Source organism: Pongo abelii, chromosome 8, assembly GCF_028885655.2.
Source record: "Pongo abelii isolate AG06213 chromosome 8, NHGRI_mPonAbe1-v2.0_pri, whole genome shotgun sequence".
Classification (NCBI taxonomy): domain Eukaryota; kingdom Metazoa; phylum Chordata; class Mammalia; order Primates; family Hominidae; genus Pongo; species Pongo abelii.
In genome coordinates this window covers 129889996-129905180 of record NC_071993.2, presented here as the reverse complement: position 1 = coordinate 129905180, position 15185 = coordinate 129889996, and the positions used below count along the sequence as shown (strand labels likewise).

The 15185-nt window shown below is 38.2% G+C and overlaps 1 protein-coding gene across 1 annotated transcript; it reads left to right on the top strand.

The window, feature by feature from the left end:
• The first annotated feature begins 389 nt into the window (after positions 1–389).
• CUZD1 (CUB and zona pellucida like domains 1) lies at positions 390–14472 on the top strand. Its single transcript, XM_024254244.3, has 9 exons — positions 390–850; positions 5291–5441; positions 7395–7609; positions 9109–9259; positions 9614–9831; positions 10314–10486; positions 11550–11941; positions 12693–12961; positions 14180–14472. The coding sequence occupies exons 1-9, from the start codon at positions 769–771 to the stop codon at positions 14350–14352; spliced, it is 1824 nt and encodes a 607-aa protein (XP_024110012.2). The 5' UTR covers positions 390–768; the 3' UTR covers positions 14353–14472.
• The last annotated feature ends 713 nt before the right edge of the window (positions 14473–15185 follow it).

The window sequence follows — 15185 nt, the reverse complement described above, 5'->3', positions numbered from 1 at the left end:
CTGTGTCTCTCACATTCACTTCTATATTGCTTAGGCCCTAGATCAATAAGTAATATTTACTGATTGAACGAATGAAAAGAGGACAGCCCCCATCCACCACCACTTGCTCCTCCCAGTCTCACTGTGGACACTAGGATTTCTTTCTCTAGGCTGCAAAACACTGTGCTCGAGAGACTAATTCACCTGCTTCAGTCTCTCCAGACATAACTGGTTAGAAGTCGCTGTCGGGGAATCTGGATCTGCACTCTTTTTCTCTTCATCCTCTACCCTCTTCCCCTCCCCCACAGGGTCAGCCACCTGGCAGGGCATCTGAATGTCCCAGCTGGACCCAGATTTTGCCCAGGTGTTGCACCCTCTGCCTTGCCCCACAGGCCTTTGTTCTCCCACAGGCTCCCTTCTCAAAGCAGAGCCCTGAAGACTTCAATATGTGAATGAGGCCACCTGTTTGTGATGTGCAGGCACAGAAGAAAGGCACAGCTCCCTATCAGTTTCATGGAAAATAACTCAGTGCCTGCTGGGAACCAGCTACTGGAGATCCCTGCAAAGAGCTTCCACTGGGGGCAACCCTTCCAGGAAGGAGTTGGGGAGAGAGAACCCTCACTGTGGGGAATGCTGATAAGAAACCAGTCACACAGCTGCTCTATTCTCACACAAATCTACCCCTTGCGTGGCTGAAACTGACGTTTCCCTGGAAGTGTCCAGAAAGCTGATGTAACACAGAGCCTATAAAAGCTGTCGGTCCTTAAGGCTGCCCAGCGCCTTGCCAAAATGGAGCTTGTAAGAAGGCTCATGCCAGTGACCCTCTTAATTCTCTCCTGTTTGGCGGAGTTGACAGTTGCAGAGTCTGAAGGTAAGAAAATTGAACCAGATTTATTCACCAAAACAGAGAAGTTCTTCTCTTAAGAGGCCTCTTTCAAAATTTTTCAAAGTGTTTATATCTGTTGGCCCCAGTTCAGATAAAAATGTACTCTAATGCTCTTGGAGGGGATTTTAAATTAGTTCTAATTTTATTGGCTCATCTGACAATGTCCATAAAAATATCAAAAGCGTATAGAATTTTACTGGGTAATTTACTGCTAAGAGTTTATGTTTTGGAAATAAGCATAAAAGTGTCCAAAGATATATGTGTAAATATGTGCACTTACATAATTGTAAACTACAACATGAATTTTCATTATTTGTTATGGTAAATCCATAAAATGGAACACTCTGTTTTGCAACGTAAAAAAAAAACGATGGCTGGGGGCGGTGGCTCACGCCTGTAATCCCAGCACTTTGTGAGTCCGAGACGGGTGGATCACGAGGTCAGGAGTTCGAGACCAGCCTGGCCAACATGGTGAAACCCCGTCTCTACTAAAAATACAAAAATTAGCCAGGTGTGGTTGTGCGTGCCTGTAGTCCCAGCTACTTGGGAGGCTGAGGCAGGAGAATTGCTTGAACCCGGGAGGTGGAGGTTGCAGTGAGCTGCGATCATGCCACTGTACTCCAGCCTGGGTGACAGAGCAAGACTCCGTCTCATTAAAAAAAAAAAAAGACTCTGATCTATAATGTGTCCATAGACCACATTAAGAGAGAAAAAAGATCTGAAGTTTGTGTACAATATGATGGTTCTTATGTTTGAAATATATACATTCAAGCATTTTAAATGTCTAGAAATAGAAGAGGAAAGGAAAAGGTGTGGAAGAATTTACACCAAGGTTTTAGTGATGATTGTTTCTGGATGGATGGGGTTATGGGAGTATATGGGAGAATAAATAAAAATAAAGCTTTGTTCCTATGTAGGTGGGGTTTTTGACCATTAGTCAAAATCTTGGTGGGATTTTGAATTAGTACTAATTTTATTTGGGCCCATCTGACAATGTACATAAAAACATAAGAATTTACCAAATAATTTTTAAAAATTTTATAGAAAAAAATTTTCACTATGTTGCCCAGGCTGGTCTCGAACTCCTGAGCTCAAGCGATCCACCTGCTTTGGCCTCCCAAAGTGTTGGGATTACAGGTGTGAGCCACCATGCCCAGCCCCTTACTGGGTAATTTCACTGCTAACAGTTTATCTTTAGGATCCAGTTATTTTTCCTCTCCCCCTTTTCTCTTTCTTCTCTTCTTTCTCTTTTTTAATAACAGCTTTGTTAAGATATAATTCACGTACCATAAAATCCACCATTTTAAAGTATACAATTTAGTGTTGTTTAGTATATACGCAGAATTGTGCAACAATCACTACTATCTAATTCCAGAACATATTCTTCACCCCCAAAAGAAACTGTCTCAGGCTCAGCATGATGGCTCAAGCCTACAATCCCAGCATTTTGGGGGGCTGACATGGGAGCATTGCTTGAGGCTGAGAGTTTGAGACCACCCTGAACAACGTAGTGAGACCTCGACTCTACAAAATTTAAAAAAAAAATTTTTTTAGCCAGCCGTGGTTTGTCATGACTGTAGTCCCAGCTACTCTGGCGGCTGAGGTGGGAGGATCACTTGAGCCCAGTAGTTTGAGGCTGCAGTAAGCTATGATTGTGCCATCACAATCCAGTATAGGTAACAGAGTGAGACTCTGTCTGTCTGTCTCTCTCTCTCTCTATATATATATATTTATATATAGTCTCTCTCTATATATAGTCTCTATATAGTCTATATATAGTCTTTCTATATATAGTCTATATATATAGTCTCTATATATAGACCAATGTTTTATATATATATAAATATATCTAACATAATATATATAACTATATATTATATATAGACTAATGTAATGAATATTAGTGTACAAGTTTCTGATATATATATATATGTATGTATGTATATATATGTATGAAGAAACTCTGTATTCACTACCATTCACCCTCCATTTCTCCTGATGTCTCCAGCACAAGGAAACCACTACTCTACTTTCTGTCTCTATAAATTTACTTATTCTGGATATTTCACATAAATGAAATCATGTAATATGTGGTATTTCACTTAGCATAATATTTTCAAGGTTCATATATATTGTAGCATGTATCAGTACAATCAGCCCTCAGTACCTGTGGGTTCAGCATTCATGGATTCAACCAACCATGAATTGAAAACATTTGAAAAAATAAGGGTTGGTTACGGAACATGTACAAACTTTTTTCCTTGCCATTATTTCCTAAATAATATAGTAAACAACTATTTACACATCATTTACACTGTATTATAAATAATCTACAGATGTTTTGAAGTGTACAGGATGTGTGTAGGTCACATGCAAACACTAAGTCATTTTACATAAGGGACTCCAACATCCATGGATTTTGGTATCCACAGGGGATCCTGGAACCAATCATTCGTGGGCACCAAGGGATGACTACCTCGTTTCTTTTTATTGCTGAATAATATTCCAATGTATGGATAGACCATGTTTTATGTATTCATCAATTGATGAACATTTGGCTTATTATGACTAATGTTGCGATGAATATAGTGTACAAGTTTTTATGTGGACATTTGTTTTTATTTCTTTTGGGGATATGCCTAGCGATAGAATTGCTGGGTTATGATAACTGTATGTTTAATCTTTTGAGGAACTGCCAGACTGTTTTCCATGGCAGCTGTACCACTTTACAATCCCATAAGCAGTGTATAAGCATTCCAGTTTCTCCATGTCCTTGTCAATGCTTGCTGTTTTCTGTGTTTGACTCTAGCCATCCTAATGCATGTGAAGTGATATCTCGTTGTGGTTTTGATTTGTATTTCCCTGATTACTAATGATGCTGAATATATCTTCATGTGCATATTGGCCATTTATAGATCTTCTTTGGAAAAATGTCTATTCTGGTTCTTTGTCCATTTTAAATTGGATTATTTGCCTTTTAATTATTGAATTGTAAGAATTCTTTATACATTCTAGAAATCAAGTGTCTTTTAAAAACCATCCTTTTTTTCCCAGGTTGATCTATAAATTCAGTGCAATTCCAATAAAAATCCCAGTAAGAATGTTAAATAGATACAGACATGCTGACTCTAAAATTTATATGAAAAAGCAAAGGAACTGGAATAGCCAAAACAATTTTGCAAAAGAACAGTAAAGTTGGAACAGTCATGTTACCTAATTTTAAGACTTCTTATAAACTACAGTAATCAAGAAGGTGTGGTTTGCCAAAAGGATAGACAGAGCAAATTGAAATAGAATAGAGTTCAGAAATAGATCCACACAAATATGGTCCGTTGATTTTTGACAAAGATGCAAAGGCAATTTAATGGAGAAAGGACAGCCTTTTCGTCAAATGGTCTTGGAACAATTGGACACCCATATGCAAAAAATGAACTCAACCTAAGCCACATTTCTTACACATAAATTAGTTCAAAATGGATCATAGATCTAAATGTAAAATGTAAAACTATAGTATTTTTAAAAAGAAAACATAGGAGAAATCTTTGTAACCTGGGGTTGAGCAAAGAGTTCTTAGACAAGACACCAAAAGCACAACCCATAAAAGAAACTATTACTAAATTGGACTTTATAAAAGATTTAAAACTTTTGTTTTGGGAAAGACACTGTTAAGAGGATGAAAAGACAAGATACAGATTGGGAGAAAATATTTTCAAATTGCAGATGCAGCAAAGGACTTGTATTCAGCATATATAAAAAACTCTCAAAACCCAATCATAAAAACAAAAAGCCAAGTTAAAAAAAAGGGCAAAAGACTTAGAGATACTTACCAAAAAGGATATATAGAAGGCAAATAAGAACATGAAATGATGTTCAGTGTCATTAGCCATTAGGGAAATGCAAGTTAAAACCATGATGGGATGCTGCTACACATCTGTTAGAATGGCTAAACAAAGCAATACAAAAACCTGACAATAGTGTGTGTTGACAAGAATGTGGTGCAGCTGGAACTCTCATACATCGTTGGTTCGATTGTGAAATAGAACAGCTACTCTGGCAAATGGTTTGGCAGTTTCTTATGAAGTTAAATATACACTTAACATATGACCCAGTGATATCACTCCTAGGTATTTATGCTAGAGAAATAAAGACACATGTTCATTTAGAAACCTATTAAAAATACAAACCGTCCTTCTTCAGGTCCTAATGTAGTCTCTATATGTAGAGAAGTTAAAAATACTTCTCCTCAAAGGGTTCAAGACGGAGAAATCAACTGCTTTTGACTTACTTTGGAGTAAGCTAAGTGCCATCCACAATTAGCTGCCTACTTGTATGTATATTACATGTGAGAGGTAGATTCATAATCTCTCAGGGAGGGGAAAGTGTCTGTTGTTGACTTTCCTCAGTGCCATCTGTGGTCTCTAACAGGCAATTCAAGCTGCACAGTCAGTCTAGGGGGTGCCAATATGGCAGAGACCCACAAAGCCATGATCCTGCAACTCAATCCCAATGAGAACTGCACCTGGACAGTAGAAAGACCAGAAAACAAAAGCATCAGAATTATCTTTTCCTATGTCCAGTAAGTAGAAGCTTTAGTTTCCTAATAAGGGATATCGAACTCTGACCACATTGGGGTGGGTAGGGGGACTCTCTGTAGAAAGAACTCAGCTGCTGCTAGAGGTGGTAGTGACACTGACAACCATCGTGATGATGATGGTGATGAGGATGATGGCTGATAGTCACTGATGATGGCTGTGTGCCCGGCACTGGCTCACAGAGGTCCTTCAAGGTCAGCACTATAATAGTACTACAAACACAGCAAGGTTGAGAACTTGTCTGAGGTCACACAAATAGTGAATAGCATGACCAGGGTTAGAACCTAGCTCGTCTAGTTCCAGTTTCTTGGCCTTAAAACACTAAACTTTGGTTCCAAATTTTTCTATGCATTTGAATCAGTGGAGGAGCTTTCACACATCCAGACTCCGAGGCTGTACACCATATGATTAGATTATAATCTCTGGGGGTAGACTCCAGGCATCAATATTTTTTATTTTATAGTTTTTATTTTGAAATAAGTATACATTTATAAGTGCTTTTTATAAGTGCCCAGGTGACCCCAGTGTGAGGCCAAGCTGAGAACATGACTCTGCCCTGCAGAGACGCTCAGTGTTTCCTATCTGCCTCTAGTTAATCTTCTCAACAACCCACTGGGCAGATGCAGTCTAATCCCCATTCTATCGATAAGAAAACCCAGAGAAGTCACTTACCAGGTCCAAGACTAAAAAATAATAAAAATGGGATAGGAACTGAATCCAAGCAGCCTGGCTCCAGAGCCCCTACTCTTACGCCTGTCCCGGTGGTTCTTACACTTGATCATATATCAGAAGCATGTGGCAGGCTTATTAAAACACAACTGCTGGGCCCCACCACCAGAATCTCTATTATCTTATTCAGATGGAGTGTGTGGGACCTGAGAATCTGCATAGCTAACAAATGCCCAGGTGATGTTGGTGCTGCAGGTCCAAGTACCACACTTTTGAGAACCGTAGCCCTGTACCACTGAAGCTGGAATTTACTTTATCCTTCAAAGAAGCAAAAGAGGCCTAAAATTTCCTGGAATGGTTGCTGAGAAACATATATGCTATTCTTGCTGTGTAAGAAGAGAGGGGAAGAGAGAGTGTGGGAAGAGCAAGGGAGGGGAGAAATTAACATTTAACATCTATTGAACACCTATGTGCCAGGCCTGTGGCAGGTGCTTCATATTCAGAATATTATAAACCTCACACAGTAATGAGAAGTAGGCTGTGATATCCCCATTTTACAGATGAGAAAACTGAAGCCAAGAAAGGTTAAATTGCTTATCTAAAGTTATACAGCAGGTAAGTGACTAAAGTGGAAAGAGAACCCAGATTTCTCTACCCTTGTCTTATTACTTCCTATAAGTTTGGACATATGTCCTCTGAGGATATTTGGGGAGACCCTGTCAGAATGTGCAGCAAACTAAAACCCTGGGCTGTCCTGTCCAGTGCAGGGCATGGGACTGTCCTTCAGAATGAGGAAGTGGTGATACAAGGGAAGGAAGGAGCAACTAGGGAGGTGCTAAGGTTTGCTTTTCCTTGGGAAAGGTGGCTATGGAAGAAGAAGAGTTGCTTCACCTTTCAACAGCCTTGGATATCAAGTGTCAATGGGAAACAATTCTAAATAAGAAGGTTCATCAAAGAGTTACATGGACATGGGGAACAGGAGAGACGGAAATAGGCAGAAGGAAAGGAATTCTGATTCCAGGCCCATCCTCATCATTTACTTGATACAGACATAGGCAAAGCAGTTCACCTCCCTGAGCCCATTAAAGTTGACAGTTTGTGGTTTGATGTTGAGGATGGTGGGGTTGGTGATTGGTCTTGGAGAGGTTTAAATGAAAACAGATGTGCCACCACTTTGTAAATTTACATGCCTAGGTGAGTAATTGACTGCTCTGCAAACCCCCTTTGCTTGTGACACTTCTTCAGCCACAGTTGTGTTTTGTCCACAGGCTTGATCCAGATGGAAGCTGTGAAAGTGAAAACATTAAAGTCTTTGATGGAACCTCCAGCAATGGGCCTCTGCTAGGGCAAGTCTGCAGTAAAAATGACTATGTTCCTGTATTTGAATCATCATCCAGTACATTGACATTTCAAATAGTTACTGACTCAGCAAGAATTCAAAGAACTGTCTTTGTCTTCTACTACTTCTTCTCTCCTAACATCTGTAAGTCCTCATTTACACAACCTTCACCCACATCTCCTGCAAGCACAGGTTACACACTCTTCTGTCCGGGTTCTTATAATCTTCAGTCTGAGTATATTCCCTCAGAGTCTTCTCTGAGAGAGCAGTAGTTCTCTAACTTACATGTGCATAAGAATCATCTGGAGAGCTTGTTAAATCACAGATCCTGGGCTCCATCACAGATATTGTGATTCATTGGTTCTGGATGGAGCACATGATCTTGCCTTTCTAACCAGCTCCCAGATGAGGCAGAGACAAAGGGCTGATCAGATGGCTACATACTGAGGGGTACTGTGTTAGAGCCCAAAGCGGAGATTCTACATTCAGCCTGTTTAATAGTAACCCTGGTATCTTCTGCAATGCCTGTTCAGGGACTGCACCTCCCTATGCTCTGATTCCTTAGATCTTGGTTGGGGTTGTTGAACCTTCATATTTAACAAGTCCCCTGGATGATTCCGACAAAGAAGGTTAGAGATTGCATGCTGGGAATCTCTGGTCTCACCATTGAAATTTAAGACTGTCAGGTGGTTGGAGGCTACATTTACAGGGCTCTGCATTCACAGCACCTACATTCCACTGTGATCCAAAGCAGAATGCCAAGAACATCTGCAAGTGGGTTCATGAGGAGAGCTCCACTGTGGATTTCTTTCCAAGGCCCAGAGCTGACCATGTCACTCTCCTGCTAAAACCACTACTTCTTGGTACCAGCAAATCTCCAGAGTGCAACAGTCAATGTTTTCCCAAGCTGGACCCAGGCCACCTTTTCAAGCCTTGCCTCTAGCTGCTGCCTGGCGTGCACCCTATGCTTCAGCCAATCTAAACCATTTTACATCTCCAAAAAAAGCTCTCTGCATTGTTTCTCCACACTTCACATCTCCAAAAAAAGCTCTCTGCATTGTTTCTCCACACTTCATCTGTCCAGCTGCTTCCTTATGTACTTACTGGGGAAAGGAGAGACCAAGGGCTGCTTCATGAAGGCTGTATCTGAGGTGAGCTTTGAACAATAGCATGATGAGTGTAGGTGGAGGTGGGAGTCAGGGAAGAGGACTCACCTCTGCTGGAGCTGACAGCGGAGGAGTCATGCGAAGAAAGGGAGGATAGAACAGAAGGCCACGTAGTAGTGGCTGATGAGACTGGAAAGCTGAGCTGGTGAGAGTGAGGAAGAGCCTTCAAGGGAGGGTGTGACTTTATCTTCTATGGCGCAATTCAGATAATGGGAGTCTCTCCAGATGCAACACGTCTTACAGCACAACTTTAATATGATTCATTTGGCAATAGTATAAAGATTCCCTCTCTGCCCTGCACCAGTGGGCAGAAATTTCAATGATAAAAAAGGATGAAAACCTCAATATGTGACCCATGGGAAAGATAGAGATGGAATCATACTCAGGAGATATGTGTTAAGCTCGAGGCACAACACAGAAATTAAAAGCAGTCTCTATTTTGATGTTCATTCTTGACCACCTTCACATCCATTTCAGCTATTCCAAACTGTGGCGGTTACCTGGATACCTTGGAAGGATCCTTCACCAGCCCCAATTACCCAAAGCCGCATCCTGAGCTGGCTTATTGTGTGTGGCACATACAAGTGGAGAAAGGTTACAAGATAAAACTAAACTTCAAAGAGATTTTGTAAGTACTGCTGCCCGATTCTGTTGGAACAAATGCAGTAAACCCACCTGGCAACTGGGAGATTTGGGGAAGAGAAATTATCATACGTAATTCTCATATATGGGCACTTTTCAAAGAATTGATGTAGAAAGGAAAACAGTGATACTATTCCATTGAACTAAGTTGACTATTTTTCTGAAGATTCTGAGGTCCTTGTCAGAGACTATCAAAACCCCAGGTTTGTCATCGTAAACCTGAGATACCATTGAAGGAAAAAAAAATCCATAATCACTTAAGAGTAGGATTGTTGGGATGTTAGAAAATAGAATTGAATTGGTTTCAAACTCTTTTTCACCAGAGGCCCTCATTCTCTAGCCTAGAAATAGACAAACAGTGCAAATTTGATTTTCTTGCCATCTATGATGGCCCCTCCACCAACTCTGGCCTGATTGGACAAGTCTGTGGCCGTGTGACTCCCACCTTTGAATCGTCATCAAACTCTCTGACTGTCGTGTTGTCTACAGATTATGCCAATTCTTACCGGGGCTTTTCTGCTTCCTACACCTCAATTTATACAGAAAACATCAACACTAGTAAGTCATGTTTTATGTTCTTAGCTATTTTGAGCTCTCTGAAGATTGCATATCTATGTAGAAACTGTTAATTTTTAGCCTACCTGTGGCTATTCGTGTTTTCAAGCATGTCACATATAGTTGGGAACATATGCATAATCTTAAGCTTGACAATCATTTCTGTGCATTGCTTAATGCAAGAAGAAATTAATGATTTTATTAACCTGAAAAAGATTTATGCAGATAAACAGTCCACTGTTTCCCTTAATTCCTTCTGCAAAGACACAATTAAAAACATCAGGTTTGCAGATTCTAGCTCTAAACAAGGTCACAATGAACACAGCAAAAGGTGAATCAACTGCTTGGCTGTCTCAAACTTATGATTACTGTTTAGGGCAAAATGCTTTTGACTTTTTATATATTTGCTTGCGCACGTAGCTCTTCAAGATGCAACATTCCTAGCTGGCATAAACATGACCATTCTTTTTTTTTTTTCCTGACAGCATCTTTAACTTGCTCTTCTGACAGAATGAGAGTTATTATAAGCAAATCCTACCTAGAGGCTTTCAACTCTAATGGGAATAACTTACAACTAAAAGACCCAACTTGCAGACCAAAATTATCAAATGTTGTGGAATTTTCTATCCCTCTTAATGGATGTGGTACAATCAGAAAGGTAAAGTGAAATACTGATAGCTGGATTTTGTCAAATGCTGAGTGCATGTTGAGCAATGCAGTTAGGGTAATGCTTGCTAGCTGCTGTAACAAACGACCCCCAAATTTTAGTGGCTTAACCACATGATAAGCATGTGAAAACATATAAGTGCACATACCCATTCATACATAGATGCCAAATTGCTGCATTCATTTTCAGGATAAGTGGATAGTTATCTTTTCCAGAAGGTAAAGAACTCTGAAAACTCACTAAAGAGAGTTTGAGCATCTATATGCAGTTGGCTTAATAGCCTACCAGTAACACTTACACAGAAAATGTTTACACCTTGTATTTAGTGAAAATCTAGCTAAATTTTTAGGATTTCTTCTTTTCCTTTTAAAGACAGAAAAAAAAACATTTTAAAAAAACCCATTTAAACCTGAAGGATATTACTGGAAGTTTGTGATTTGTTCTCCATTTTCTAGAAGTCCCATTCAAGATTTCAAACATTTTCAACCTTTGGTTTCTTTAGGATACATACCATAAACTTTTCACTCAGACATTAAACAATAACCTAATTGAAAAGAATGGGGGTTAATCCAGAGGAACTGATAAAGACAGAAGTAAATCATCATATCTTGCCAAAAATGAACACACAGGCTTTATTACACTGTGAACCCCCAGGGAAGGCAGCTAAGGGCCTTCCTCTTGCAGACCCTTGGTCTACATATATTTTGGAAACTGTCCAGTTAGCCACACTAACTTAAAGCTCCTTAAGGAAAGCAATACATAGTAAGGTGTAATGTCTTTTGCATTCAAAATGGATTTTACTATAACTGAAAAAAATTCTGTCTGATTCTATCTTCAGGTCTTTCTAATACAAGCTGTATTTCTCATGTCATACTTTCTTTCCAAGAATATTTCTTCAATGAAATACATTTAAGGTTTATAGTATTCTGACATGAAAGCTGTTACCTCGTGATTTAAGAAAATTATGTCTGTACCTGCAAATGTTATCCACATCTATGCTCTAAAATATTACTGGACTTAAAATATAAAAATTGAATTCTATCTTGTTCTGCAGGTAGAAGATCAGTCAATTACTTACACCAATATAATCACCTTTTCTGCATCCTCAACTTCTGAAGTGATCACCCGTCAGAAACAACTCCAGATTATTGTGAAGTGTGAAATGGGACATAATTCTACAGTGGAGATACTATACATAACAGAAGATGATGTAATACAAAATCAAAATGCACTGGGCAAATATAATACCAGTATGGCTCTTTTTGAATCCAATTCATTTGAAAAGACTATACTTGAATCACCATATTATGTGGATTTGAACCAAACTCTTTTTGTTCAAGTTAGTCTGCACACCTCAGATCCAAATTTGGTGGTGTTTCTTGATACCTGTAGAGCCTCTCCCACCTCTGACTTTGCATCTCCAACCTATGACCTAATCAAGAGTGGGTATGTATTAATGTAACCGATGTATGCATGATATTCCTTCCTGTGGAATAATAATTTCAATAAAGTAATTTCTTGTGTTGTGTATATATACATTTTTCCTAGCACTACATGAAATTTCATTAAATTTATTCTAATCATTTTATAAAATAGTTACTATGTACTAATTATGAATAATTTAAATTTAAACATTTATGCAGACACAGCTTATATCTAGAATTTTAAGTGTATTTACAAACTATTTGCTGGTAGAAACAAATTTATTTTTTGTTATAAAAGCTCTATTTGCGTTTTGGTTATTTTCAACAAAAACCTAGAAGATTATTTCATGTGTGTTATCTTTAAAATATAATGCCATCAGTAAAACATATATAGCATTCTTAAGAGAAAAAGTATGAAGTTCTTATTTGAAAGGAACAATTTCCTTTTTTCCTTACAATTTGTTGGATTTTAACTATGTCATTCGTACTGATACATTAATGATAAGCATGTAAGGAAAGAAGTTTGACTTCCAATGCATAAGTGTTGGTTTTCTGATTAAGTTATATGGACCAGGAATTTTAGAGCTAGAAAGAACCTTGCTATCTCACCGAGGAATCAGATCTATAGTCTTAACTCACTGTAGTATGAACTAGAGACACTGTCTTTTGAGAGAGATTTTCGGATTCACAACTTAGTTGAGAGAAAACTTTTTAGTATGGAAAAGACTGAATTTGTCTGTATCTTCTAAACATGTTCATAAATTCTGTTCCAGATGTAGTCGAGATGAAACTTGTAAGGTGTATCCCTTATTTGGACACTATGGGAGATTCCAGTTTAATGCCTTTAAATTCTTGAGAAGTATGAGCTCTGTGTATCTGCAGTGTAAAGTTTTGATATGTGATAGCAGTGACCACCAGTCTCGCTGCAATCAAGGTTGTGTCTCCAGAAGCAAACGAGACATTTCTTCATATAAATGGAAAACAGATTCCATCATAGGACCCATTCGTCTGAAAAGAGATCGAAGTGCAAGTGGCAATTCAGGTAAGAAAAAAGCTATTCCATGATCAAAAAGCACATCATGGCTCATAAAATGCTGCTCAAATCCAGTAACTCTTAAGCATGTACAGTTTAGAGATTTATAATAGTAGCTTTAGCAAATAAGTTGAATTTTAAGTATACAGGATTAGTATTTATTTCCACCAGTTGATAATATGCATACCATGTACAGTGTAAGCATATGATACACTGATAGTTTGCCATTATTCATTTGGATTTTGAGTAGAAGTATAATGTCCTCATCTCTAAAAACAAGTTTCTTTTTGTTTCCTGACTCCTTATTATAGATGCCATAGCAGATAATTGAATCAAAAGCAATGTATTTTAACTCCTAAATGAGTAAAACAAAATGAACCAGCATTCCACATAATAGCCTATTTGAAAAAAAGTTATTTAAAAAAAAGACAAAGAATCTATTATATTAACATAGGCTAACCCTGCTTCTTTTGAAAGTCTTGAAACCTGAGATCTGCCCAGATGCATGAAAGGAATGATGGTAAATACTCAAGGGAGGTTCATAATTAAATGGCTTAAGATAAGCCTTAATGAAAGAAAAACTATAAGAAGTTATTTTAGTTGTAAATGGCATTAAAGGACCTTATGATCTTTGTGTTTATTCATTATTATTAGCACTATAAAGGAGTATGGTTCTGGTTTGTAGCAAAATATTTCTGTGGCAAAAACAGAAAAAAGTTAAATTCAGTAATTTTATAAATGCATTCACTAAGTGGCTTACATAGTGTATCTATAGACACTGGTTTGAAATTAGTTGAAAATTTATAAATGGAAGTCATTATGGAAATACCATCAATATGAGAAAAATATCTTTTTCCTATTTCAAGGGAATGAACAAATTTTTTTTTTCTGTTGACAAAATGTATTTTGGCAACAGTGAGCAACAGTGACCATTAGTAAGTGAACCTGCATTTCCGTTTGACTGTTATGCTTGAGTTTTACACATTTTTCGTGTGATATCGAGAAATCAAACTAAGTCAACCATTTGAAACAAGTTCAAAATTAAATATAAATATAAATAAATTCAACTATTTGATAATGGTTCCTCTATATTGTGTTGGCATTATGCATTATACATTAATTCATATATAAGATTCATAGGATATGTACAGGTATTATAAAAGCTACCAACATTTTATAATGTTAACACTTCTTAAAAAGAGATTTTCATCTTGTTTCCAATTTTAGGATTTCAGCATGAAACACATGCGGAAGAAACTCCAAACCAGCCTTTCAACAGTCTGCATCTGTTTTCATTCATGGTTCTAGCTCTGAATGTAGTGATTGTAGCGACAATCACAGTGAGGCATTTTGTAAATCAACGAGCAGACTACAAATACCAGAAGCTGCAGAACTATTAACTAACAGGTCCAACCCTAAGTGAGACACATTTCTCCAGGATGCCAAAGGAAATGCTACCTCGTGGCTACATATATTATGAATAAATTAGGAAGGGCCTGAAAGTGACACACAGGCCTGCATATCACTGTGTCAGTGTGTTTCATTACGAGATGATGGAAATAAATACGTCAGTTGGTTCTCATTTTAGGAACTAAAGATACAAAAATATTACATGAGGCCAAGCGCAGTGGCTCACGCCTATAATCTCAGCACTTTGGGAGGCCAAGGCGGGTGGATCACCTGAGGTCAGGAGTTCAAGACCAGCCTGATAAACATGGTGAAACCCCGTCTCTACTAAAAATACAAAAATTAGCTGGGTGTGGTGGTGACACATGCCTGTAATCCCAGCTACTCGGGAGGCTGAGGCAGAAGAATCACTTGAACCTGGGAGGCAGAGGTTGCAGTGAGCCAAGATCACGGCATTGCACTCCAGCCTGGGCAACAAGAGTGAAACTCTGTAAAAAAAAAAAAAAAAAAAAAAAATTACACGAATTAACACCTCCTTTTATAAATACAAAACATTTTAACCAAATATTAGGTGAAAAGAAAAAGGTTATTTTTACTTAAGAAAAGTAGCCTTCAAAGATAGATGTGTTTATTTTTTAGATGCAAATATGCTACTCTTTGAAACATCAAAAGTTAGAATTTCTGAAACTAAAGCGTGCAGAGAACCGCAGTCTCCTTGATTCACATGCCTTCCTGCTTTCATGCAGAGCCTCAACATTTCTCACTGTAAGCATTTCAGGAAAGGGCTTTGGATAGACAAATGTGACCATAAAACGAGAGACTTCAT

Coding starts and splice junctions, on each gene's coding strand:
- CUZD1 (XM_024254244.3), top strand. CDS start 769: ATGGAGCTTGTAAGAAGGCTCATGCCAGTGACCCTCTTAATTCTCTCC. Junction 10,487..11,549: donor GATGTGGTACAATCAGAAAG/GTAAAGTGAAAT, acceptor CTTGTTCTGCAG/GTAGAAGATCAGTCAATTAC. Junction 12,962..14,179: donor AAGTGCAAGTGGCAATTCAG/GTAAGAAAAAAG, acceptor TTCCAATTTTAG/GATTTCAGCATGAAACACAT.